Here is a 27,912-nt window from a genome sequence, read left to right as displayed (position 1 = left end):
CAAAAGCAAGGAAAGAGAAAGAAAGACAGATAGTAAAGAAAAAAACCCAAATATTTAAAGATCATTTACATTTATTAGTTATCCATTCATGATATCTTTGTTATGATCCCTCAGTATTACCTGTTCACCTCAGGACAACAAATATAGGAGCCACTTCACAGACAAAAATAAAAACAAGAAAAATAATGAGGAAAAAATGGATTGAGTTCCTGCTTAATTTTAACTGATGAATATTCTTCAGGGCAGTATGCATACATAAAGTTTACATTAACACAGGTATAAAATGCTGACCATACAGCAAAAAGAAAAGTCCTGATGTTTATCATTCAGAGTTACAGCGAGAGCAATGTGTAGCCCAGCAGCTAATATTAACACAACATGATATTTAACAAACAAGATCACAAGTCTTATTTTCAGGTCCGTGGTGCCTGTGAATGTAATGACTGCATAGCTTTTTGATTATTTAGTCAAAGGAGGGGAGGTCTAAGAAGACCTGGCACAGGATTCCAGAAGTGCTTTAAAACAAGTAAATATGAGTCAAGAAATAATAGTAATAGCAGGAGTATAATGATATTTCCAAGCCTTTTTTAAATCCTCTTTGTTTTGCAAAATGATGCCAATTATTATATGTTTATAATTATTATTATTATATGTATATATATTATTATATTATTATATGCATATATTATATGTATATATATTATTATATGTTTTCTTGCAAGGAGTCATAAACCCAGTTGGTCTCTTGATTTTAAATCAGGATCACTAGCACGTCTCTTCTTAGTCAATAGTTGTGAAATGTTGCTGAATTAATGTGAGCTTCCATACTGTGCTCTGATTCTTACCATTTTCTGAGCCCTCAAACAAATTACAGATGAAGACTTTCATGGCAAAGCTTACTTGCTTTGATGCTTTTTGTACACTGAATATCCAATCAAAGAACATAGCAAATTCCGCATAGAATTCCAAATTGCAATTTGCTTTTTGGTGACATTCAGTATGTTGACTTTTGATCTGTGAAGCTTAGATATGTCTGAGACCATTTTCATCCTATGGACCCTCCTAACAGTTGAGAACAAACTTGGGTATTTTCCTCAGTTTCCTTAGATTTTAATGGTTGGGGTAGGGTGACCAGACAGCAAGTGTGAAAAATCAGGACGGGATGGAGGTAATAGGAGCCTATATAAGAAAAAGACCCCAAAATCTGGACTGTCCCCATAAAATCGGGACATCTGATCACCCTAGTTTGGGGCCAAGGCAGGGCTACATTCAGAAGGATTCTGGCTAAATCAGTTGGTTTATGAGTCTTCAAGATGCACAGCTCTAGCTCAAGGAATTTGGAGACCCTGACGAGCCTGTCAGCTCCTTTCAGCAAAGGGCATTTTTTTCTCTCTTCCCTAAAAGAAAAAGATAAAGGGGAAAGAAGTGGATTAGAGGAGGAAAAAATGCAAACTTCTAACACTAGCATCATAAAAGTCAAGAAATCAAGTACGCAAAGTTTGGAAATTCCCAAAGTTAAGGTAACAGTTGTTGCCATATTATTTACTTTGCCATTTTGCAATTTATTTCTATTCCTGACTTTTGGTTAAATAGAAACATTAATGTTTCTTTCTGTTTTGTTAATGCATATCACAAAATATATAGGATATGCAATTTAACTGGATTAATATTATAGAAGAAAATCCCTGAAACTCTCTGACTCTTGAGTGCTTGATTTCTCAACCTCAGCAGTGCATTAACTCTAGCTGTATGTAATTCACAAAATGTACATATGTACTTGGAGGGAAATAATATATTGGCTTTAAATAATTTAGAGATGTCTGATTTCCATTACACATCAGCATAAATTGGGCTTTTTAAGATATCACTTTGGATTTCCAGGATCGCAAGCGTAAGAAAAAGCAGTAAAGAAATATTAAAGTGAAGCACAAATGTGTAGTGTTATGAATAAATATAGCCAATAGATGGCAGTATTGATGTATAAATTCATGATCTTATTAATTAATTAATTACATAATTTGGATTATTGCACTGGCTAGGAACCCCAATCATGGACCAGGACCCCATTGTACTAGACCCTGTAAAAACACAGAACAAAATAATGTTCCTTCCCCCAAAGAGCTTACAAGACATACAGATAAGAGACAACATATCAGACAGCAGATGGATACAGACAGATAGATGGGGGAGTACAAGGAAATAATGAGATATCATTGGTCAGCATGATGGGCAATGATTTCAGCACACCAGGACCCTCACTACTGTCAATTTTTTTATAGGCATCGCAGCAACTGAGATTTTAAGGAGGGATTTGAAGGAGAATGAGGAGGTAACTTTGTGGATGTTTACAGGGACCACCTCTGAAGTCTAGGGGCAGCCTGGGAGAAAGAACAAAGATGCATGCTTGAAAATTTAGCAAGTGGGTGAAGGAGGCTGGCATTACTGGCCAGTCGGAAGTGGGAGTCAGCATTTTGATACTGAATGAGAGAAGAGAGGCAAAGCAGTAAAGTATCACAATGTGGAGGAAAGATAGGAAGAATAGGAATCGACTTATCTGGCTGCATCAGGAGCTCTTGAAAATCAAAAGGAAAGCCATACCAGAAGTGGAAACAAAGGCACATTGCTAAGAAAGCGTGTAGAAAAACAGCACATGTAGGACAAAATCAGACAGGTAAAGGGGCAAAATGAGTTACAACAAGCAAGGACATAAAAAGAAATAGGAAGTGGTTCTATAAATGTTTCTAATGTAAGACAATAATGGAATAATGTGTAGTTTCATTACTTAATGGGGAAGGAGAGCAAATAATGGATGACACAGAGAAAGCTGAAGTGTAATGCCTTTTTTAATTCTCTCTTCACTAAAAAAGTTAGTTGTGACCAGGTGCTTAACCCAATTAATATTAACAAGGAAGAAGGATCTCAGACCAGAACAGAAAAATAACAGGTTAAAGAATACGTAGATAAGTTAGATATATTCAAGTCAGAAGGGCCTGATGAAATATCACCCTGGAGTACGTAAGGAACTAGGGAAAGCAATCTCTGAATCATGAGAACTCATGGAGGATTGATAAGGTACCAAATTACTGGAAAAGGGAAACATAGTACCTATCTTGAAAAGGAGTAAAAGAAAGAGCTGGGGAATTATAGACCAGTAAGCCTAACTTCAATACTGAACAAAGATACTGGAACAAATTATTAAACAACCAATTTGTTTAAACCTGGACACCATCTGGACAAGGTCCTCTGGTACCCCAGAGAATCATTATAGAGGCACCAGCAATCTCCTAGGAATTTAAGTGATTTCTCCAAAGAGAGAAAACCCCAACTGTGGTCAATATTTCCCTCCAGCTTCTTTTCCACTAACTGTCTAATGATGAAGATACCATCTATCATCCCCTTTTCCTTTCTAAAACCAAACTACTCCTTTCCTAAAATGGGCTCCAGTACTTGCTACTCTCTAGCAGTTTCATGCATTGGGGCAGTAGCTTATTATTTCCTCGGTACTTCAACCAAATCTGTATGTCACCTCCTCATTTGTAAATTAATACCAGTATGGACTTTCTCCATTCTCTTGGGATTTTCTTCTCTTTTCAAACTATGTGCAGGATATGTGTGAGACAGTGTGCACCAACTTCTCTAAAATCTTGGATCATTTCTGCCATGACTTCATCCGGATCTGCTTCTTTTCTGGATGCCATCTTCAGCAGGGCAGCTTTGACATCTGCCTCTCACAGGTCCTCAACACATGTAATTATTGGTTCACATGATAGTATTGTAGCATATAAAGGGTTCTCCTTATTAAGTAGACTCTTATAGTATTCTCAGCATTGGTTACATACCATGTCTCCTGTCACAAGCAGTCTGCCTCCTGCATCATTTATGAATAATGTGTTCACACCATCATTCTTTTGTTTCTTGTCCACACAATTGCATGTATTTTCCTCTGACCAAGTTGTGGGCAGTTGTTCAACTCATTATGCAGTTTCTCTAAAGGTAGGCTTCTCGTCTTTCTGATTGCTTGATTTGCTGCTCACTTGGAGGCTATATAGATGGCAATTGCTTTTTCCAAAGAGTTATTTTCCATCACCTTTTCTGGCTTCTCTCTTATTTCTTACTACTTACTGCACCTTCTCATGACCTGAATAACTGTGAGCTAAATAGTAAATGTAATATATTAGATATCGTCCTAAAACATCAAACTGTCTTACTGGCATCTTCTCGTCAAAGAATCCACTTGGAAGTATCCTCACTCATTTTTAGCTTGGCAATCTGCTGATTGACCTGTTTGCATTTGGAAGCAGCAATAAAGCACCCATAGCCTCCTCTCATGTGAGGACTTAGGATGTGAGGTGACAGCTCTACTTTCTTGTAGAGCTCGCCAAGGTGTGTTCGGTATGCCTTTCCACTGCTCCCCAGAATCATTCAAAAGCTAGGAAAGAGAAAGCAGTAGTGATACTATTTATGCCTTCTGACTGAAGGTGCTGTGATTCACAGTACTCATTAACATAGTGGTGGACTTCCCAATGTCGTTGATTCATAGAGGATATCTGCTAGTGCAAAGACAAATTCTCCATCCAGGACCAATTCTCCATCCCGATTCAAAAATGGCTAGTCAGATGATGTGATTAATTCTTTCATGGATCCTAGAAAGAAGTCAACAAACAGAACATATTCTACCAGCTGCTGCAAGGTCCATGTTTTAACTTCCATATTAAAGGGAGTGCAACATAGCACTGAGTGCAGTCAGGCCTTCATATAGCTGTAGAAGAGCGTCTGTGCTGCAGAGTCTCATGTTCTCCATGTGTTTGGGAAAAGAGAATTTTCCACAAATCCTGACAGTAAGTGCTTTCTTAGAAAGACTATCTTTATTCCACCCCGACAAGGTCCTCATTCTGGTCCTTACAAGGATCATCCAGTTGAACTCCTGTTGGAACCGTCACTTAACTTTTTTCTATTAAAGTGGTGTTCTCATTAGCTGTTTATCTCCACCACTTGAATTTTTGGAGTTGAGTGTTTTGTCTGGTGAGACCCAGTGTTGTGTCTTTGGCTCAGAGAGAAAATCCTTACAACCTTGGAAATAAAAGGGTCTTTCTCTCATTGGACAGAGATGGAAAATGATATCCAAATATTTGGGTTTACTTTTTCAGGATTAATTATCCCCATGTTCCACAGTAGGAGAAAACACTGTGGTTCCCCCCACTCACCTCCCAAAGTGTAGTTTACACAATCTGTAATTTAGGAAAGTAGATTGGAATTATCCTGGATATGGAAGTTGACTGAAATGGAGAGAACTTCAGGTGGAGGGCTTTCCCCTACTGCCTATGACGGACAGGTCTGGATTTGCCGTGAAGTTACAAACAGAGTGAAATACCCATTGTAGTGGAACTATGGATCTTATTACTCAAGGAAAGGACATTTTCAGGTAAACTTAGATAAATGTTCTTAATCCTGTACTGTTTGTTCAGGTAGAATTTGCATTGAGTGCAAGTTTAAGCCCATGAAAGGAGAGTTCCTTGAAGCTTAGTGAAGCTTAGGTCCAACCAGTTGAGCTACTATATAAGCTTCATCTGGGCCTTTACTATTAAAAAAATTAAAATATATATTGTTTTCAAGAACAGAAAGCCAAATTACCCCATGATACAGCCTATACTCATATTTCTGAGCCAGAAGGAACTTGAAATCTAACGCTTATAATAATACTCTGTAAGTAAACATGATGTCAGTTCTTAGGATATGCAAGAAAAGCATTTTCCTTAAAGATGATCTGCAAAAAGTTTTCAATTTTAAGTTGTTTGTCAGATTCAAGGAGAGGAAAAAATACATAGTTATTAAAAAATTGAATTTGCACTATATTTTAACAAAATTAGAAACTACTATTGGCTTCCTTAGATTCTGAGGAATTTGGACTGCAGGTATCTTGATTCTTCTCTCAGAATGAGTGACATAAATATGTACAAGGGATGAAAAGAACCATTCCATTCTGAACCTCAAGTTTCATTCCCACTACTATATATGTTTTCTTTTGATCAATTTGATTAATTTCAACTCAGACATGAGTGCTTTTCTGGAGAATTTCAGTAAAACAGGGGCATATTTTATTTATTAAAGCAAGAGAAAAGTATTTATGGCCTTTTAAGAAAAAGATGCAACATAGTTTTTTTGTTTTTAAGATTTTATATTTAGATTAGATAAGCCTTTAAACTTCAAACTTGCTCTAGACTTTGGCATCAGTGAATATATTACCATATTTTAAAGAAATCCTGATAACCCATTTTTAAAAAGTTATAAACAAAGAATAACTGAAAAGTTAATTAAAATGAAGACCAGTGCCTGAGTACTATGCCATTTCCAATTGCTTGCAATATTTTACAGAAATTCACAGGATGTCGAAGGCAAAGTACTCACTACGATCCCCTTTTCAAACAAGTTTGTGAAATAAGGCCGAGTTAATTCCCTTTATTGACTATGCAATCAGTCTGTTATTGCGCAAGAAAAGGGTGTGTTTCTTTATGACCATGGGATTTATTTTCATACATGTGAATCCAGGATCCCCTAAGTATTGCTCACTTGCCTTTACAATACCATATAATACGGGATATTATTCTTTATGACATACAAGTAGAATTCATTTTATATTATTAAAAATGCAGAACCATCACTGGTAGTATTGCTTAACACTAAAACTTATTTGTTTTCCAAATTAAAATCTTTACTGCAAAACACACTACTTCTTCCATTAATAGTTTTAAGGAGTCTGTTCTTGTTTTGTTATTCCTTGTGGAAATATTAAATGTTTAAAACAAGTTACTCACTAACAGTATACTTAGCAAAGGAAACTGAGTTCCTAAACCTTCTCTTTAGACAAAGCTAATGCTGTTGCAGGAAGCATGTTACAATAAAAAAGATTCTAAATTGAGAGTTCAATTAATCATAACAGTCATCTCCTGGCCTGCTGCATAGCTCCTGCTAATGCGATAATGGGAGTTCCGTGTGTGTGCATAGCCTCAGGGTGGAGCGGTGTGGAGAGATAGCCTTCTTAAAACTGAAATCTTAATGCTCATTGGGAAACTTCTGTGTCCAGCTTCCAGCTCACTGGTCACCTGATATGCACAGGTACTGAATTAACTTCACTATCAATCCAGACGAAACATTAGTTCATGTTTCATCCCTTCGGGCACAAAAAGCTTCTTGTGTGCTTGCATTGATGATAGTTTTGTATTAACCCTGGAATTCATTCTCTAAAAGATGAAAAGTCTGAAATAGTATGTCCTTTGGTTTGTTTCCTTTGAAAGTACGTATTTTATATTCAAGTACTTTTTCTTGACTACTAGAGTTAAGGAAATGGTTAAAAGAGGGGGAGGGAGAAGAGCCTATATAAATTAAATTCTGTACACCTCTGATATATTCACCCAAAGCACTGAGTTCAGTAAAATTAGAATTGTGAAGCCAGCACATAAATCTGACACTCAGTTGGGTCATTTCCCAAGTGCAGATGGTATGAGAGTCCTAGGTACAAGGAGAAGCCATCCCTTTTTTCTGCTCTCTATCCTTTGAGCTGAAACATCTGCTCTGCTGCATTGGCATCGTAATGTGATAATGCGGTTTACATTGTGATATCATAACGCAGTTTGGACTCAGATTCCAGTTTTGACCATCATTGTAGCTAGAACCTGATCCTGAATAGTCAGTATTTTTTAACATCTCTGGACCATGCAGATCATACATGTATAGTTTTTTCCAAAGGCTTCATCAAGTCCTATAAGGTTTTAACAGGGCATCACAAAGTCTAGGCATGGGGTACTCAAGCAATGTTACTTCACATGTAGTACTCATAGGTTTCGCTCCTGCTACTGTTGTTGTCTGGTGTACATACACAACACAACCGTAGGGCTTGCAGACTGTCTTCTCTAATCCTGCATCCACAGGCTTCATACCATGTCCGAACCAGCCTCACAAAGACAGGTGGGTGGATGCCATGTTTAATCCAAGTATAGAAGTATACAGTGAGGATGGGGTTGTAATAGATTTTTTTGGGTTCATCCTGAAGACCATAATAATATTCAGTAGTGGCCTTTCATATATTGTGCAATTTTTGAGTGTAAACAGTGTTAGCTCAAAGTCCCAAGCACATCTACAGAGCAAATGACATTTTCCCCTATATTTTGTTGTTTCATAAATTTTAATACATGAAAAATATGCTGAAATATACCTTACAGTGATGTGCAGCGTTTAAAAATGGGCCAATTTTATCACCCTGCCACCCCATTTATCCAACAGTCTAAGTTCCCAGCCCCAGAGAACAGTCAAAGGATGCTAGTTCCCCAGGGTTGATAACATTGAGCACAGCCTTTTCAAAGCCTACTGCCTGGCTCCACCCTTTTATGAAAGCTATTTTCCAGCCATAGAGCACCATGCAGAGAATGCCTGCTGGCTTTACAGACTGCTTGGCCTTCTCATCCAGTGCAAATCCTGGAAAGATACCTTGGTGTTTCAGTTGTATACCAGTGTAATACTCTACTTTAAAGTGATATAGAATTTCAAAATGCTCTGAATGTATTATCCACCATATATTGTATACATTTGTGAAAATTAACCAGTTCTGTGGGATTTTAACTGGATACATTAGAAACCACATTTCCAAACTCACCTGTTTGCACTCACATATTTGAAAATGTGGGCCAATATTGTTACTTACTATATTCTTTCATATGTGTGTATTCAAATCACTGAAGGAAGTAATATGTGATTTTCCCTCAAAGTTCCATCCCCCAAGCTGTTCACTGCCTGCATGAGCGCTTGATCGTATCTAAACAAATAGCACAAGCAACGATGGCATGAGCTAGCCACCCTAAGTATCTACCCATGGGGTTCAAGTGGGTTTGTACTTGGGATTGCTAGCTTGTGCCATGGCTGCCTGTGGTCTGAGGCTACACTACTATTTTAGCATGCTAGCTATGATGAGAGCTGCACGAGTATGCCTATGGGATCTGGGAATCACACCCCTAACTCATAGTCCAGATGTACCCTTAGCTAAGGCTCTCAGCAGGCTTCTCCACCACTTGAAACTGTACAAAATACAGGAGCCTGTCTGCTCACAGGATTGAGCTGTTATCACTGCATATTATGCCCATCTTGTGTTCTTTATGTGATCTGTCTGTACGATGATGAATCAATTTTATTCTGGCCCCCTCGGTGGTAACTGCCCTTAATGAAGGGAGACTTCATTCATGACACCCCTCAGGAGTTCCATCCTGGCAGGCTCACACTCATATTTCAGGAGGATGACTTTTTAACTGCTGTGGTGGTCCCAAGGAAGTGTGTGAGACTCTCACCTTATGGACGTCTGTCTTGACCTTTCTCACACCACTGTAAAAATAATCTGAAAACACTATTTTTTTTTCCAGTTGTACTCTGTCAGTCCAGTACGCATCCAGTTTTCTTATGCCCATTTTGTTAAGTCTACATTACTTGGCTTTATATAATAGTGTGTCTGGGTTTCCTTTTTCTGTTTCATTATGTCTGTAAGTATTCTATATTTCTATAGTTGCAGTGCCACTATAGTTCAGGTTCTGTTTAAAGGCTGACCATTCTAGAGCCTCCATAATCCACAGGCTTAATTGGATTCCTTTGAAATTTGGTGTGCCTCAGTCAGGTGCAGGGTAGGGTTTAGTGACCTAACTTTGAGGTAATTTGACCAAGAGGCTGCAAAGATATAAGCTGCCCCAAAATAGCCATTTTAAAAAAAGGTTTCTAGGCATTGTTTGTTTGTCTGTTTGTTTGCCCAGAGCTAGAGATCAAACTATTGATGTGGGTCAAAATGGTTTGTCTGTTGAGTTTTACCCAAGACAGTGCATGGCACCCACTAAATTTCAGAAGACCCGAATTGAAAATGCTATTTAAGAAAATGTACATTCTGTACATTCTTTCTGCGCCAGTAAAGAAAAATGGCTAGAGGGTTCCCATTCCCACCATTTTATATGCTTTAAAGCTCAGTTCTTCTAAGTGCTCTGATATCTGAATGGTTATTCAGATGGCTTTGAAATTTGGTGTGCCTAACATGGGTATGCCTAACACAATGACTGCTTCTGGAGTGTATGTAAATAATTCCATTGACTATTGCCAGCTCCAGAGGAACAGAGGGAACGTGGTGTGCCATGGGCAACATTTTTTCCCCCTTTTTGTCCTTTAGTAGTGTTAGATGGAAACCTGTGGGTGAGAATGAATAGGTTGTAAAAAGGGGGTGAAGAGCTTGTATGTTCCAGTGACTGTGGGGTTGGCAGAGTAGAGCTATGTGTGTTAATGACCTGTGCCAGGGCATTGCTAAAATAAGGCAGAGTTAAGGTTTTATGGACAACTGTAACTGTGAATTTCCTGTTTCAGAGTAACAGCCGTGTTAGTCTGTATTCGCAAAAAGAAAAGGAGTATTTGTGGCACCTTAGAGACTGACCAATTTATTTGAGCATAAGCTTTTGTGAGCTACAGCTCACTTCATCGGATGCATACTGTGGAAATTTCCTGGTTTTCAGAAGTTTAAGTTTTGCTCAGGTCAACTTCTGCACAGGGACGACATACCATCAAGCAACCTTAACTCTACCTTCATGTAGTTTTTTGCCACTCAGTTTTAGTAAATGTTGACCACCTTGAATGCCTCAGCATGGAGACACTTTTCAAATTCAATTATAATTATTATTTAATGTGTCCAAGTGCTATGTCAGTGGCTTGTGAGGAGATGCCTGATCTTCCAGTTAGTCAGAGTACAGGTGACCTGGCAGCTACTGCAGCATCCATATCTCCATCTCAAACGGATGTAACCATGCACATTCCTGAAGAAAAGTGTAGATCAGAGAAGAGTGTGGTGAAGGTGGAAGAAACAGCTGCTGCTGAGTTTAGTTCCTTAAGTCTAGATGATCCAGGACTGTTGACCCACTTGAGCAGTAGCCTTGTACTGCATGGGCCACAGCAAGTGAAAAACTTCACGTTTCCCAAAGACCATGAAAATAGAAGTTTCCATCCAACATATTACTGGCATGAAATCCCCAATGGTGACAAAGTGGAGAAGCCATGGCTTATGTACTCAAAAAGCCAGAATGCTGCATACTGTTTTTGTTGCAAACTCTTCCAGTCTAATGTTCCAGACACATTGGGTTCTACAGAAACAAAGGACTGGAAAAATCTGGCTAGAAATCTGGCATGCCATGAGAAGGCAGCAAATCACCAGAGAGCATTCCATAGGTGGAAAGAGCTTGAGATGAGACTAAGGTTAAAGGCCATCATAGATGATCAGCATCAAGAGAAGATTGCATCAGAATCTCTTTACTGGCAAAATGTTCTGAAAAGGCTCATTGCCATTGTGAGAATGCTTGCTACCCAAAACCTAGCACTACGTGGCACTTCAGATTAGCTGTATGTGCCAAACAATGGAAACTTCCTTAAAATTGTGGAGCTGATGGCTGAGTTTGATGCAGTACTCCAGGAGCATCTAAGAAGAGTCACCACCCAAGAAATGTACACCCACCACTACCTTGGAAAAACAATTCAAAATGAGATTATACAGTTACTGGCAACAAAACTCAAACAGAAGATTGTGACAGATCTGAAGTCAGCAAGATATTACTGTTATTCTGGACTGCACACCTGACATCAGCCATACGGAACAGATGACTTTAATAGTGCGTTATGTAACAACAACAGAACCTAGTGAAAATGTCCCTGCAATGGTGACTGTCAGAGAGCATTTTCTAGAATTTATTGACATTGATGATACTACAGGAGCTGGTATGACAAATGTGCTTCTTAAAAAGCTGGAAGATACAGAAATTGCGATAGCTGACATGAGAGGTCGGGGCTACGATAATGGTGCCAACATGAGAGGAAAGAACAGAGGAGTGCAGACACGGATCCGAGAGTTAAACCCTCGAGCTTTTTTTGTCCCATGCAGTTCTCATTCATTGAACTTGGTGGTCAGTGATGCAGCATCAGCTTCTAGTGAGGCTGCTGAATTTTTAAATGTAATTCAAAGCATCTATATATTTTTCTCTGCATCAACTTATCGATGGCAAATTTTGAAGCAACATCTGGGAACATCCTCTCTGACACTGAAACCACTGAGTGCCACACGATGGGAAAGTTGAGTGGAGGTGATAAAGCCTATCAAATACCAAACTGGGAAGATAGATGATGCCATAGTTGCCATTATGGAGGATAATGCTATGACAGGAACTGTTTGTGGGAGAACAGTGGCAGAGGGAAATGGAATCACCAGAAACATAAAAAACTTCAAATTTCTACGTGGCTTAGTGTTGTGGCATGACATACTGTTTGAAATAAATGTTGTAAGCAAGAGACTCCAAGGTGTTGGCCTTGATATATCTGGAGCAATCGAACAACTGGACAAAGCAAAGTCATACCTACAGTCTTACCAGTCAGATGAGGGATTTCAAAATGTTCTGAAGAGTGCACAGAAGTTGGCAGAGGAACTTCATGCTGAAGCTATTTTCCCACCCATTCAAGTATACAAGAGTCACCGAAGAAGAAGACATTTTGATTATGAGGCACAGGATAATCCCATAGGAGACCCCAAACAACAATTCTAAGTTGAATTCTTTAACCAGGTGCTAGATTGTGCGATAAAGTCAGTTGAAGAATGTTTCATGCAGCTCAAGGAACACAGCAGTATATTTGGGATGTTGTATGATATTCCAAAACTCCTCACTATACCTGAAGAAGACCTACACCAGCAATGCAGGGCACTAGAGACAGTGTTGACAGATGATGACATGCGCAATATTGATGCAAGTGATTTAGGTGATGAACTGAAAGCCCTTTCAAGATACATTTCAGCAAAGTCAACTCCAAAGGCTGTTCTGGAATATATGTGCACAAATAAGATGACCACCCTCTTTCCAAATGCTTTTGATGCTCTGAGCATACTTCTAATGCTTCCTGTGACAGTTGCCAGTGGAGAACGCAGCTTTTCCAAGCTGAAGTTAATAAAAACACATCTACGCTCCACAATGACACAGGAGAGGCTGGTCGGCCTTGCAACCATCTCAGTAGAGCATGAGCTGGCTCAGACTGTGGACCTTCAGCAGGAAGCAGTTCAAATCTTTGCAACCAAGAAGACACGGAAAGCACCACTTTGATTGTTCAAACAGATAAAAATGCCAGTGTTTACTATGGAGACAAGAAAAGTTACATTTGCTGTTCAGGAGTTTGAAAGTTAAGTGTTACTTAAAATTTTTGAACAAGGCATTGAAAGTTGTTAGTTCTCCTTTATTGGGGTAGGTAGCAGAGCAGTACCATGAGAGGAGTAGAAGAGGAAGAATGCAGAATTGAGACCTTTCAAAGTTTTGGCCCAAGCGAGGGGGCATGGGGGCATGATTTGAGCTCCCTGCCTCAGGTGCCAAAATGTTGTGGGCCGGCCCTGAGTTGAAGGACTAGCCACAGTGCGAGTCAAGGGTGGAAGCTGGGGCAGAGGCAGGCGCCAATGGCTGCCTAAGCAGCCTGGCTTGTGGAGGCCAGGTGCGGAGTGGAAGGTGTGAGCTAGGTGCTGATATGGAGCTAGGCAGGTAGTGACACTTATGGCCAAAGCCACAACCATGCTTGCAGTAATGCCAAGGAGCAGCCCTGAGCCGCAGCTACGATCTTACCCATCCAGAGCATGGGGAGCAGATGGGGAAGGGGTGGTGGTGCTTCCTTGGCAGCCCAGCTGTCAGCAATTTCCTGCTCTTCAGAACCTCAGCTGGTTCCATCCATTGACTGCCCTGCCAGCGTCATCCATCACAGAAATATCCATCCAAGTCTACCTATAGCTAGGACAGCCTCTGTTGGTTAGAAAGCTCACCAAGAAAGGGAACCTAAGAAGAGTGCTCCAAGACACAGAAGGTTCTGAAAAGGAAGGAAGAGCTATGAGTGCCAACCCCCTAGGAAAACCTGTCTGCTTACCAGACAGCAACAGGAACTCCAGATCACAGAGGACTATATGCCGTTTCATAGAAGAGTTGCTATGGTTTGACCTCTGTGGGGACCCTGAACCCAGAAAAAGCAGCAGAGAGTCCTGTGGCACCTTATAGACTAACAGATGTATTGGAGCATGAGCTTTCGTGGGTGAATACCCACTTTGTCGGATGCATCCGACGAAGTGGGTATTCACCCACAAAAGCTCATGCTCCAATATGTCTGTTAGTCTATAAGGTGCCTCAGGACTCTTTGCTGCTTTTACAGATCCAGACTAACACGGCTACCCGTCTGAAGCTTGAACCCAGAAAAGGAACCCTCTTCCAGGTGATGGTAAGATGCATGGCTCCAGGGGCTCGTCCCAGGTCAAGAGGGCCTTACCGGTAAAGAGCCTAAAACAGAGGAAGTGGATGGACTCAGGTAGGGCAGACAGACTAAAGTGAACTCATCCCCACCTACCCCCACCTGCCACCTACTGGAGTAAAGTCTTGTTTGCATACCACATTTGGCCTTTTGTTAAATAATTTAGACCCCAAAGAGGTTTGCCAGCTCCTTCCCTGACCATGTCAGTCATGCCTTCACCTACTTCTGCAAGACCCCCTCCCCCTTAAAATACACACTTCTTCCCTCTTAAAACCTACTCTTCCATTCACATAAATATTAACCCAAGACAGGTTTCAGAGTAACAGCCGTGTTAGTCTGTATTCACAAAAAGAAGAGGAGTACTTGTGGCACATTAGAGACTAACCAATTTATTTGAGCATGAGCTTTCGTGAGCTACAGCTCACTTCATCGGATGCATACCGTGGAAACTGCGGAAGACATTATATACACACAGAGACGGAGAGTGAGTTTGTGTGTGTGGTTTTTGGAGGGGGGTGAGAGAACCTGGATTTGTGCAGGAAATGGCCCACCTTGATTATCATACACATTGTGAAGAGAGTGGTCACTTTGGATGGGCTATTACCAGCAGGAGAGTGAGTTTTGGGGGGGGGGGGGCGGAGGGTGAGAAAACCTGGATTTGTGCTGGAAATGGCCCAACTTGATGATCACTTTAGATAAGCTATTACCAGCAGGACAGTGGGGCGGGAGGAGGTATTGTTTCATGGTCTCTGTGTGTATATAATGTCTTCTGCAGTTTCCACGGTATGCATCCGATGAAGTGACCTCTAGCTCACGAAAGCTCATGCTCAAATAAATTGGTTAGTCTCTAAGGTGCCACAAGTACTCCTTTTCTTTTTATTAACCCGAGAGATGACAATAAAAGCAACTAGTAAAGTGTATGCTCGACATCACTGGTCACTCACTTAATTTTTGTTTCATCCTATTCCCCATCCTTTGTTGCAATGTCCCAGATCTTCAAAGGTATTTGGGCTCCTAATTTCTATTTGATCTGAGCCTGTCTGCTTACATTCAGAGCTTTTTGGGACCACTATGTTGCAACACCTATAAATCACCTGCTATCTTGTGGGCACTATCTAAATAGTAACAATCACTTTTTAGCAAATCAAATGCCAGTCAAATTTCTATTTTAATCATAAAAGTTCCTGAGAAGTGACCTTTTTATTAATATGAAAAGTCCCTTTTTTAAACACACTCCCTCTTTCTCTCATATATATTTAATTTTTCCCAGTGGAAGGAAAGCTCCTTATTGAAAATAGGTTTAAAATTTTAAGCACATTACGATACAAACTGTCAGTAACAATTTTGGATGAATGATTTCAGGTGCTAAAGCTGCAATCTATAACCTGTGTGACATATCTATTGCAGGCATAAAGCAGGCATATTAAAAACAAATTCTCATTAAATTATTTCTTTGTGAATCATTTTCTGGCTTTTATTGACTGTTTTCTTTGCCTTATTTAAAAAATAAAAATTAGAAATTCCTAGCTCCAGCTAGTTGGATAAAGCTAGCATTATTATTTTTTCTGAAAAGAACATGGATGCCAGGTAACTCTAGGATTAGAACCCTTATTCCATAAAAGTAATATTAGACAAATTGTTCATATTGGAGCATATTTGGGGAAAAATATTTCAAATGATGACTTATCGGATTATGTATGTGTCTGTCATGGGTTAATTACAGTATATTCATTATCAGTCACAGTTCTGTGAAAATGTCATTAAAGAGTGGATAAACTGTATATATATGTCAGCCCTCTAAGTTTCTTTGCTCTGTGGTTACTCAGTACCTCTGGTAACTAAATGCAAAATATCGCACGCAGGCCATGACTATCTGTGGTAGTTTATGTATAACTTTGAAATTTTATTCACCAGGGAAGTGGGAATTACCCAGTTTCCTCCAACAAGAAATTTTCGTTACCGAAGAAATAATAACCCCCTTTCCCTCCCTCCTCCACTAAGACACATCATTATGACACTTTGCGCCTACATCACCTAGCATGGTGTGGGTGTGGTTGCTACAGCAACCGCACACATTAAGTAACACTCCCATATAACTTCAGATATGTTAGTCAGTTTAAAAGTTTAACTAGGTTTTTATTAGTCTGTGATGCAGTCCCCAGTCATCTGCAGTTACTAGCTTGTCCAACACTCACAAAGTATAATCTGTTAGTAACACTTAATGCAAATCACTTTCAATATTTAGGTGGGCTGGGTCCCTCCACCAAAACTAATTGTGGGTGCTACCAGCCACACAGGCATGCCTGGTTAATTCTTATATGAAAGAGATTCCATTTAGATTCAAAGAAGGGGGGGAAATGGAAGTTTGGGAATGTGATCTTTGCTGATTCATCCTGTGTGTCCATGTTCATCTGTCCAACATGCAGCGTAAAATCAACTGGTTCTCCAGCAGTCCCATAAAGCCACCGGGTGATTGGATAACTGCTAAATGTTTTCCTTTCAGAGACATTTTTAAAGCAGCTGGGATGAATGGATATTGAGGAATAAGACTGAGGTTAACTAAAGTAATTTATAAGACTTAATTCATGTCCTGATATTTTTAAAAGTAGCTTCATTGAGAATAGTCGTGAGTAACATCTAATTTATAATTTTGTTTATTTTTCAGACACGGAGATGACTTGATTGTGACACCATTCGCTCAGGTAGGCACAACTTATCATATATCCATATGAAGTAATATGATGAGTAATCTAATTTTCAGGTGATGTTACAGTTTACATTTGAAGGGCCCCATGGTCACACCCATTGTTTCCTGTCTCTTATGTTGAAATCAGATTTCTTGCTTGATTCAGGGAAGGAAAAGAGAGAAAAAAAAACTTTGTCAACAAGCTGATTCTGCCACAGATGTTACCTACAGCTCTTTTTTATTGGTTTACCTCTGATTATTTATGTAATAAAAAGCAGTTACATAAACTACAAAATAACCTATTTTTATTTCTCCTCAAATATTGTGTCAAGTCATAGTGCTATTGTGCCATCAACAGGAGAAAACTGTGATCTCCTGCTATTAAAATGTCAGTATACTCTGTCATCCAGAGTTTACTAGCCACTTTCAGCTCTTTATTTGCAGATATTTTTATATATAATAATTTCTGCACAGAATATGTTCACTTACAGAATCACATATATTAATTATTTAGTTTCTATTCTTGTAACCAGGTTTTATTATGTTTTACAAAATATCAATTCAAATATAATTATAACTTAAATATAAATCATGGATACATTTTAACAATATAGCTGTCTTATGATATATCAAAAGTTAAGTATTTCAGTGGTGAATTTCTGAACTCATGGGACCACATTTTCCTCTCAAGTAGATGTGGGCATCTCTCACTGAAGTGACTGAGAGTTGCCTCTGTGTATTTAACGGTAGACCTAAGCCCATGGAGCTGTATGTGATTGGAGACGAAAGAGGAGAGGAAGGGTGAGACATAGCAGAGTAAAGTAAGAACAATGTCCTCCTTCAGTTTGAGCATCCAAATTTTCTTAGCATGATGTTTGTGCATGTCACAAAATGAATATTACTAAAATATAGTTATGAGAACTTAAGTGAGCTAATCAATAGTACATGGTTTACCTGGGATCCATATTGGTCTGTCAGGACTGGATTGGCACCTACCTGCATCAGAGATCATCTTGTCATTCATGACCCACCATAAAAGCTGCTACTCTGAAACCATGCAGCTGACAGGACACTGGGTAAAACTCTTGAGAGCTGGCCATAAGATTTTCTCTGTTCTCCTTTTATTGGAGGAGAAAAGACTGAGCCTGACCATTTTCAGATTGCCGAATTGCAAACGCTTTCCCAAAAATAACTGAACACAAGGAATTACAGTTGAAATAGCAACAAAAAATATTGCAATATTCCTCCTTGCAGTATTAGGCCCTTGAAAGAATCCTATACAAAATACACACACGCACACCCACACACACAAACACACACCACAGTAGACCAAGTTATCTACAGCTGTAACTCAATTAACTTGAATTGAGTTATACCTGGAGAAAAATTGGCCCAGTAAGGAAAACTTGCCTACCCTAGTACTGGAAAAGACTTGATGCATTATCAAATTTACTATTTCTCGACCTCTTTATGCCAATCTTAATTACACTATATAACATTCAAATAAAACAGGTTATGAGCTCCCTTGGAAAACAGTAAGTAGACAGACTAGGTTAGATTTACTGATTTTTGTACTGGGACAAAACACCTGTTGACTTTGAAGGGGAACTTTGCCTGAGTTAAGGATTGAGTAAAAATTTAGGCCCTGGTCCTGCAAAAGGATTTGAACATGCAAACTCCTGTGTTTATGCAGAGCACTGTTGACATCACTAGGGCTCTGAGAGGGCACAGGGGTATAACCAAGCAGATCAGTTTGCAGGATTGGGGCCTTAATAAAGATTCCGGAATTGGGCACTCTGTTTATATAATCTACACACGTCATCCCAGTCACACATCCCCCTAGTTACCTTTCTAATATGTTCCTCAGAAAGAGCTCTTTTTTTCTTGTCAGATACATTTTCATTATGCAAATAACACAGCAATAATTTTAGTTAATGTAGTCATTACTGTTGAAATTGGGTGATGGAATTTGGAACAGATCTGAGTTTATTTCTAGGCTTCCTTAATTGCTTCAGTTGTGCAGGAGGCTTTGTTTCATGTAACCGTAAGCCACTTGGTGGTGGTTGCTCAGTTGTTATTAAAGGTAGTCAGTAAGGGCCAAGGCTTACCAACCACTTACTGTTTTATTGGAGGTAGAACAGAGTACTATGCCATGTAGAGCATAATCTGGCCCATACCTAATAATATTTTACTGTACAATAAATATCATTATTATTAGGATATTTGGGTTTTTTTCATATTTTAATGTAATGAAACTATTGTAATTAACTTATTCTATGCATTCCAGTTTTAAAAATAAAATAAAGTTGGAATTATTTTAAAAGTTAGGTCTGATCTATTTCTGTAGTAGTCTAGCATGATACATTAAAAATAGGCATAGCGGATTTCATTCATTGCATGATCACACATTTGCCTATGTTTTGATTTTGAAATGAAGAACAGTTGTATTGAGTGATTAAACCTTGTGTAGCAGAGGTGTGTTCACTTAGAAGGGAGAGGTGAAGTTTTATTAATTGGTTTTCCCTTGTAGGCCTCGATCCTACAAACACTTACAAACAAGTATCATTTTTTATACACAGGAATATTCCCATTGGAAGGAAAAACAAACAGAAAAGCCGGAACTATAAATCTGTTTAGATAATTAGCAAAAAAGAGAATTAAAATTATTTAACTCTAGAATTCACTGTCACTAGTAACTAATGTATTGTTACTTTTAAACCTGTAGCCGCTGTAAGGGTGTGTGTGGAGATCTGGTGCATTGCAGCAGATGACAGAAGCAATCTGCCTGCAGGGTGCTGTAGAATGCTTTGGCAGGTGTTGAGGGGAGCACAGAGGGAAGCAGCATGGGAGTGCAGCATGCATCTCCCCCACCACCACTGTTCTCGGAACATCACCTAGTGCACTGTTTGGGAAAGAAGCAGTGGCCTTTTTGATGTGTCAAGCAATCTTCACAGTGCTGTGATCTGCTACGCTTTCCACTCAAGGAGTTCAAAGAGTGGGATTCTGGCTGCCCCTTGCACAACTAGGGAAGGGCTCCATGTTCCCTCCCCTCATTCTCACCACTTGCACAGGAGCAGCCGGAATCTGTCCCCTAGAGATAATCAATAATGTAACTATATGTCCAAGATAAATATCTAGCCATTTTAGCATAGTTACTCAAAATACAGCTAGCAACCACTTCCCTTCCCCTTTTTCTCCTCCTTCACAGACAGGATATATAGGATATCTGCCAGAAGAGTAGAACAGAGGGTTATACAAGTTAAATACAAATTCACTATAAAGCCAAGCATGTATCTTTCCTTATTTTTGCACCTTTTCTCTTTTCCTTTAGTCCTTTTTTCCCTTCCCACTTCCAGCTCACTCTGTCTTTCTACAATATCTTCATACTCTTTTTTTCCCTCAGTTCTATCTAGTATTTTCTCTTCTGATTACTCTTTTTTTCTTTCTTTAAAAAGCAGCAAATCTTTTCTTCTAATTTTTGTTGTTTCTTATATTCATTCCATGCCCCATTCTGGTTCATGTGTGCCCATAATCTAGACATTATCCTTTGGTTATATTCAGGTCTAGCATTGTACTAAATGCATTTTCTACACACATATTTGTTAGTGTTCATATAGGCAAGGCATATGAATTTGGTAACTTTTTTCACTACATTTTATTCAAACTGTATGTAAAATGTAAAAGCTTGCTGCTGTGCAAATGGAAAATCATGTAATCATTTTTATGTATGCAGTGCTAGGTATTAGTGGGCTATTCTTCTCAAAACATGAATTATTTTTTGGTCATTTTGGAGAGTTAAATTGCATTCTGTGAAAAACTTTCCTCCTCTTCGAATGAGTCTGTCTTTAAACAAATAATGAGTTGTTTAGCGAAGGGGGGAAAGCCATAAACTGTTGTTCTTGTTTTACAAAAGATTTATTGTTAAATAATGTTCAGTCTTCAGACATTAAAACAAGCCTGGAAACATTTTGTAATGCATTTTACTTTTGCCTTTAACACAGCGGAGTGGCAATAAATCAATATCACATGCAAGAATTCAGAATGAAACATCTTTCTTTGTTCCAGGTGCTGGCCAGCCTGCGTACTGTACGGAATAATTTTGCTGCATTAACCAACTTACCAGATCGGGCACCCAACAAGTGAGTGCAGACTCTTTTCCCCTCTGAACTTTTTGGAGTGGTGCTTATTAAATGTTAGAACTTAAGGGTGATGTCTTTACATTTCAGAGTGCATTCCATGCTATTAGAATCATAGAATCATAGAATCTCAGGGTTGGAAGGGACCCCTGAAGGTCATCTAGTCCAACCCCCTGCTTGAAGCAGGACCAATTCCCAGTTAAATCATCCCAGCCAGGGCTTTGTCAAGCCTGACCTTAAAAACCTCTAAGGAAGGAGATTCTACCACCTCCCTAGGTAACGCATTCCAGTGTTTGACCACCCTCTTAGTGAAAAAGTTTTTCCTAATATCCAATCTAAACCTCCCCCACTGCAACTTGAGACCATTACTCCTCGTTCTGTCATCTGCTACCATTGAGAACAGTCTAGAGCCATTCTCTTCGGAACCCCCTTTCAGGTAGTTGAAAGCAGCTATCAAATCCCCCCTCATTCTTCTCTTCTGCAGGCTAAACAATCCCAGCTCCCTCAGCCTCTTCTCATAAGTCATGTGTTCTAGACCCCTAATCATTTTTGTTGCCCTTCGCTGGACTCTCTCCAATTTATCCACATCCTTCTTGTAGTGTGGGGCCCAAAACTGGACACAGTACTCCAGATGAGGCCTCACCAATGTCGAATAGAGGGGAAAGCCCTCTATTCGACTTGTAAAAGCCTCAAATGATGTCAAATGATATGACCAGTTAATTTTCGATTAATATTTTGAAATAACAGTGTTAAACATTAAAACTAAGCCAACAGCCATCATTTTATCTTGCAGTACCTTACCTACAATGTGATTATTTAAACTTGGGAGTAACTTCTAAGCAATATATGTGACTTGCATCAAATTAGTCATGTGTAAGGGATCCTGCAACTGGATCCAAGTGTGTGAACCACTACACACATGGCAACTCACTAGCAGGATCTGATTCTAAAATTCTGCCTATTGAGTCCAGGACAGTGAAACCTTTGTTTGAAAATATATGATAATGGAGTCTTAGCATACCTACTGAAGTCTGATTATAAAACAGAAATAACACATACAACATTTTTTTCCAACATTGCTACAGAAATGTAGTCTCAATTAACACCAGTGAAACCTGTTTTACATACAAAAAAAAATCATGTAATATACAGCTGTAATTCCATTAAGGAGTTGTGGATAGTGGTTAGTGTTGTAAATTATGAGTAGAACTTGGGTTTCTTGTCACTGTAGTTACAAGATAGAACTTGTTTATAGTGCATTGTTAGTTTCTAAAATAATTTGACACTCTTTCATCCTGGAGCATCTTTGTAGACACAGGGAGCAGTTAACAGTGTTGGCATTCATTCCAGTCCTTGGCTTGTTCCTCCATTAAGCCCCGTCTGGTCATGTCCCTGCAAACAACGTCCAGCCATCTAGTTGGTAGTCAGCTTCTTGGTCAAACTTACCGTCAATGTGCTTGCATTATTTTCTTTGGCATCCTATCACTATCCGTCTTCTGCAGTGTTGCCATCATCATAATATTTTCAATTGTAGCCAGTCCTATACCCTAAATTCACATCCTACTCTCCTTCTAACTTCTTCATTTGTCTTAAAATCATTCCACTTTATACCTGCCCTTTTTCTCTACTACCTCCGGCCCTCTGATGTCCGTTTCATTTAATGCAGCTGCTTCCGTCCATAGAGTTATATAGTCAGTACACTAGTTTGATAAATTTTCACTTTGGTACCAAACATAATGTTTTTATTGCTCAATAATTTCATCAATTTCTTGCAGCACTTGTAACAAAGGCACACCTCCTTTTAATCTCATTTTTGATGGAACCATTGGCACTGATCAAGCTTCCTAGATACACATAAGATTCTACTTGTTTTATGACTTCATCACTTCTACATTTATTGTCCCTATTCCAAAATGCAATCACTTCATCTTAGTGCTTATTGTAAGTCCAAGTCAACTACACCAATTTTCCAAGGTAGCAAAGATTATCATAATTAATTCAAACTTCTCTGCCTGTTGTACATCACCTGCATAATTTGAGGAGTTTAACTCTAGATTATCCAATGTCAACCCTCTGACTCATCTAACATTCTTAATATTCAATTTACGAACAGATGAAAAGCAACGATACTTCCATGTCCCCTTGTCTTACAGCAAACTTTGACTTGAACCAGTTGCTAAATTTTCCACCAGTTCTTATGGCAGCGTATGACTCTTTGTTCAGAGCTTTTATAATTGCAATCATATTATCTGGAACTTCATATAATTTTGCTCCTTTCTCTAATGCTTCTTTCCAAATTAAATCAAAAAGCCTGACTGAAGTCAATGAAAACAACAAAGATCTTTAATCCCCATTCTTGCTTTTTTTCCATCAACTGTTGGAGCATGAGTATCTGATCGGTGCAATTTTTGCCTGGTCTGAAGCTGCTGTATTTCTCACCACTACTTCCTCTAAAATTGGCCTTAATCTGTTGATGTAGTTTTGTCATGATTTTTCCCTGTACTGACAATAAGCCTATGCCTCTATAATTATTTGGAACACCAGGATCTCCTTTTTTCAAGGTTGGTTCAAGTATTGCCTTTAGCCAGACATCTGCTATCTCCTCTTGCTCCAATACTTTCTTGTATATTTTTTCTAGTACTTGGATAGCACTTGTCTTGCTGGCTTTTAGCAGCTCAGCTCTTATGTTGTGTGTTCCTGCAATTTCCCCATTTTTAACTGCTTCATTTCTCTTTCTCTTTTTCTAATGGTGGTTCAGTGCTGGTCTGTATTCTGTCTTGCAAGCTGCCTTGTTCATCTAGCATATCTGGAATGCTTGCAGATGAACTGTAGGGTTCAGCAATTTGTCAAAATGCTTCTTCACTACTTCCAACACCTTTTTGGCATTTGTTGTCAATCCACCAATAGCCTTTTTATTGCTTACATTATTGGCTTGATTGTGTTGCCATACAACCTTAGTTTTTTGTATATTTTTTTTTCATATTTTGTTTTCTTGATGTCTTCTCATGTTGAGCCTCCTTGAGTCTCTTCTTTTGAAAACTTTTGCTTTGTCCATTCTTTGTGATATCTTAATGGTTTTGCATAATGCTTTTAATTCTTCCACTTTCCCAGCAGTCTTGGCTTGTTTACACTTTTCCTGTAATGTTTGTGTTTCATTGCTTGTTTGGCTTTTCCTTATTTTCTTATGCTTTCCAATAATTTCATCCACTGTGTTTTGTATCACTTTCTTGAATATTTCCCATGCAGTCTGTGGTGAAATGTCTTCATCATCACAAATTAATAGCCTGAAATGCCCTCCAAGTGCATCTTGTATCCCTTCCTTGCAGAGCTATTCTTTAACTTATCAACAACAAATTTGGTGCCAATTGTACTTATATTTTTCCTAGACTTTAACTTAATCTTAAACTTTCTTATTAGTGATTCATGATCACTGCCACACTCTGCACTTCTGTAGACTCTAACATGGACCGATGCTGTTTGGTCCAACACTATTCATTTGCTTACTCTGTCTGCTACCAACCTTTGCAGCCATATCTCTCATTATTAGATTCATATCATAATCAGGAATCTCGTTGACATTGCTATCTGGTTGTTGATAAAATCCATCCTCCTCTTCCTCTTCTGCTTCTTTTGCTGGTGCATAACAGCAGGTCACAGCTATGCATAGGTTGTTGGAGGCAGCAGGAAACCTTGTTATGACAATCTGTTCAGATGCCAGTTTCCAGCTGTTCACTAAAGTAACTTTTTCTTATTCACCACTAAAATAACCCCATCTCTGTTTCACTTGTCCACTTGAACATTCAAAGTATTTTCCAACTGTCAACTCTCCTGTACCTGTCTCCTGCATGGCAGCAAGGAAACTGATAATTTAACTCCACCGCTACTAGTTCAGTCTGGTCTAGAGCAAATAGACTTCTCACATTCCAGCTCACAATACATACATGTTTAGCCATTAGCCAAAATCTATTTCCATTTGTTAGCCATGGGTAAAATTCCTATGAATCAATTTGATTTACTGTCCTGTTTCTGTAATAAGTGAGTTTCAAATGTAATGGCTTGTTAGACCAATCCACCCTGTCCAGCTCGTGGGTATGCCATGGCATAGCCAGCTGGCCTGCTAGGGACAGGTATCAGTGGTTGGATTGCTCAGATTTGAAATGAGAGTTTTCCTTCTCCTAGACGGACTTGCCAGAAGAGGCTAAGTGAGCTCTGTTTGCCTAGTTTGAATTCAGAATTTTCCTTCTCCTACATACTGTTGATTCATGGGGCCTTATTATATAATATTCAGTGCAACCTTTCCCCAAGATGGGCTACTGCCATCTCCCAGCCAGGAGACATGCCTCTATGCTGTAGTATCCCAATGTGAGGGATTTGACGCTAGACAGTTTCTTTTTAGAATGCTGTCTATTGAAATTGTATTCTAAAAGCTTCATATTAGTACCAATTTAATATCAAAGTAAACCAATATGACTGGTCTACCTTATTGTATGCAGTAGGAATTTTCACACAATTTATATTAGATTAGATTTAAAAAACTAAATTAACAGAACATATATTGGTTGTATAGTCAGCATTCAAAATTTGGAAATACTGGAATTAAGGTTGCCTGTTCCTTCTCCTTTGTACTTTTATTTTATCTTTGTGCACACATGTCACAATAATCTTCAGTCTCTAATTGCAGGGTCGCATAATATTTTTTCTATAGGAGCCCTGCCTCATTCAGTGCACAGGATGGAGGGTGCTAAGGGAATGAATCAAGGTTTTATAGTATTTAATAAGGTTTGTAGGATCTCTCTGAGGACTTTGGGAGTTTGTACTAGTTATGGTTTGTAGAAATACAACAGTTAAAATATGCTCTTCCCTACCCGGCCCTCAATACAGTTTTGCAACCCCAATGTGGCCCTCTGGCCAAAAAGTTTGCCTACCCCTGCTCTACGTCCAGGTTCATAATTAATTGTGGCATTCTTATCATTCCTTATTTTTCTTTCCACATTTACCTACACTCTGTAGCCAAGTAGACTAAGAGGGTTAAATTAATGTAATGGTCAATGCCCTTCAATTTCCAAATCAGGGGTCATGAAATCCTGGCTCCATTGACGTCAGTGTGAATCATTGACTTCAGTAGGGATGGGATTTCACTCCAGGTCTCCTGGAATTCTGGAAGCTCCAAAGAATCTACTTGCATGTCACTGCAAATGGTGATTGGGTATGGATTCACTGCAACCATCCCAAAAACTTTATAGTTGAATGAATGTAAAGTTGTATTAGGTGGTATGCAGGCCTGCTTCTGTTTGGCCAGGTAATGTGGGGTTAGAGAAATTGTGCTAGATAAGGACCTGGTCCTTCCCAAACTGTGTTACAACTTCATTTAAATATAAGTAAATGTAAACTGTGTTTAAGCACAATTTTTCAGTGCAGTTGTAATGCCTGAAAACGTCCCAAGCTGGAGTTCGCAAGCTGTGAAATAATATGAGGTTCATTTGTGAGTTCTGTTCACCTCTGTATGTACTCTGAATGAACTATTTTTGTCAGTTTCTATACATTCCAACCCCAAATAATCTCTCAAATAAAAGTGTTTTCAAACAATGGTTTAAAGAATGCACTAATATACAAACTTGACACATTTATGCCTTTTTTTTTCCCATTGTCAGACGGTCACCCATGTGTAACCAACCATCCATCAACAAAGCAACTATAACAGGTAAGAGAGATTAATATAAGCACAAAGTGAAAGTATAATGGTCTTCAGAAACTAAATAATTATTTATTAAATCAAAATGTAATTCAGAAATGTATGGCTCTTTTGAAATAAAAACAGTATATTGTTTTACATCCATAAGTTTATTTTATAAATAAGATTTTGGTTAATTTTTACCACAAATAGCAAATTAGTTCTTTCCAGTGATATGTCATATTAGACATGGATGTCTAGATATAGATATATCCTTCATGTTAATGTGAGTTCATTCCAAAACTTTGTTTTTGAGGTGGTGGAAATGTCAATAAACCAAGGTCTTTTGTCCTCATTTTCTTCTGCGTGTATCCATAAGTGACTATCTGGTAATACTGTATATTGGTAAATTGATGCACTGAAATGTAGGCACAGGCAACAAATTGACGTACTGATTGGAAATTGCAGTTCTGCAGGTACTGAGGCAATGTCTTAGTATGATTTAGTACCCAGCGTAGACAGTGGAAAGTTTTCAAAAGTACGTAAGTGACTTAGGAGCGTAAGTTTCCTGTTCAACATTTTTTGTTTGCTTGTTTTGTTCAGATGGATTCATACTCATTGAGTTGCACTTTGAGTTCAGAGTTTGAGTGAATCCTGATACTTGAAGGGAAGCTTGGCCAAAACCACAAAGTTTGACCTGGTTTAGGGTTGAAATAATGTACAATTGCTGTGTTCTGCATGGTTTCTTTCATAAAGTCTAAATTCCTCCATAGCACTTGGAAGTCAGCCTGAAGTTCACTGATGCTGCAAATGCTCACCTCGCTTGCTGATTTCATGACAAGTTATGCACAGCTCTGCTTCCTGCTTCACACATGTGGATCAGAGTTTGATTGAATGGCTTTTCACTTTTGAGCTTTTTAAAACCCACTTCTTTACACATTGAAAATCATCTGCAATTAAGATTCTTTTATAATAATTCTTAAATGCATGGTAATTAAAGAAATGAGGAAAAAACTAGCTGCATAGATCTCTCTTTAATTGTAACTGTTCCCCATGACAACTGTAACCATAACCTCTTGTTAATGCATTCTTTGAAGAGG

At 38.8% G+C, this 27,912-nt stretch overlaps 1 protein-coding gene across 5 annotated transcripts in view; it reads left to right on the top strand.

Moving 5' to 3' along the window:
* The window catches only part of PDE4D (phosphodiesterase 4D), a 763,522-nt gene that overhangs the window by 587,067 nt on the left and 148,543 nt on the right, over positions 1-27,912 (top strand). For all 5 annotated transcript variants that reach the window (XM_084628697.1, XM_084628698.1, XM_084628700.1 and 2 more), the window contains exons 3-5: positions 16,985-17,021; positions 21,071-21,144; positions 26,793-26,842. In XM_084628697.1, the coding sequence (XP_084484823.1) occupies positions 16,985-17,021; positions 21,071-21,144; positions 26,793-26,842 (161 nt within the window). The remainder of the gene's footprint in view (positions 1-16,984; positions 17,022-21,070; positions 21,145-26,792; positions 26,843-27,912) is intronic.

Source organism: Lepidochelys olivacea, assembly GCF_965140295.1.
Source record: "Lepidochelys olivacea isolate rLepOli2 genome assembly, chromosome: 5".
Lineage (NCBI taxonomy): Eukaryota > Metazoa > Chordata > Testudines > Cheloniidae > Lepidochelys > Lepidochelys olivacea.
Note: the sequence above shows the minus strand (reverse complement) of the source record. Positions and strands in the feature narration are given on the sequence as shown.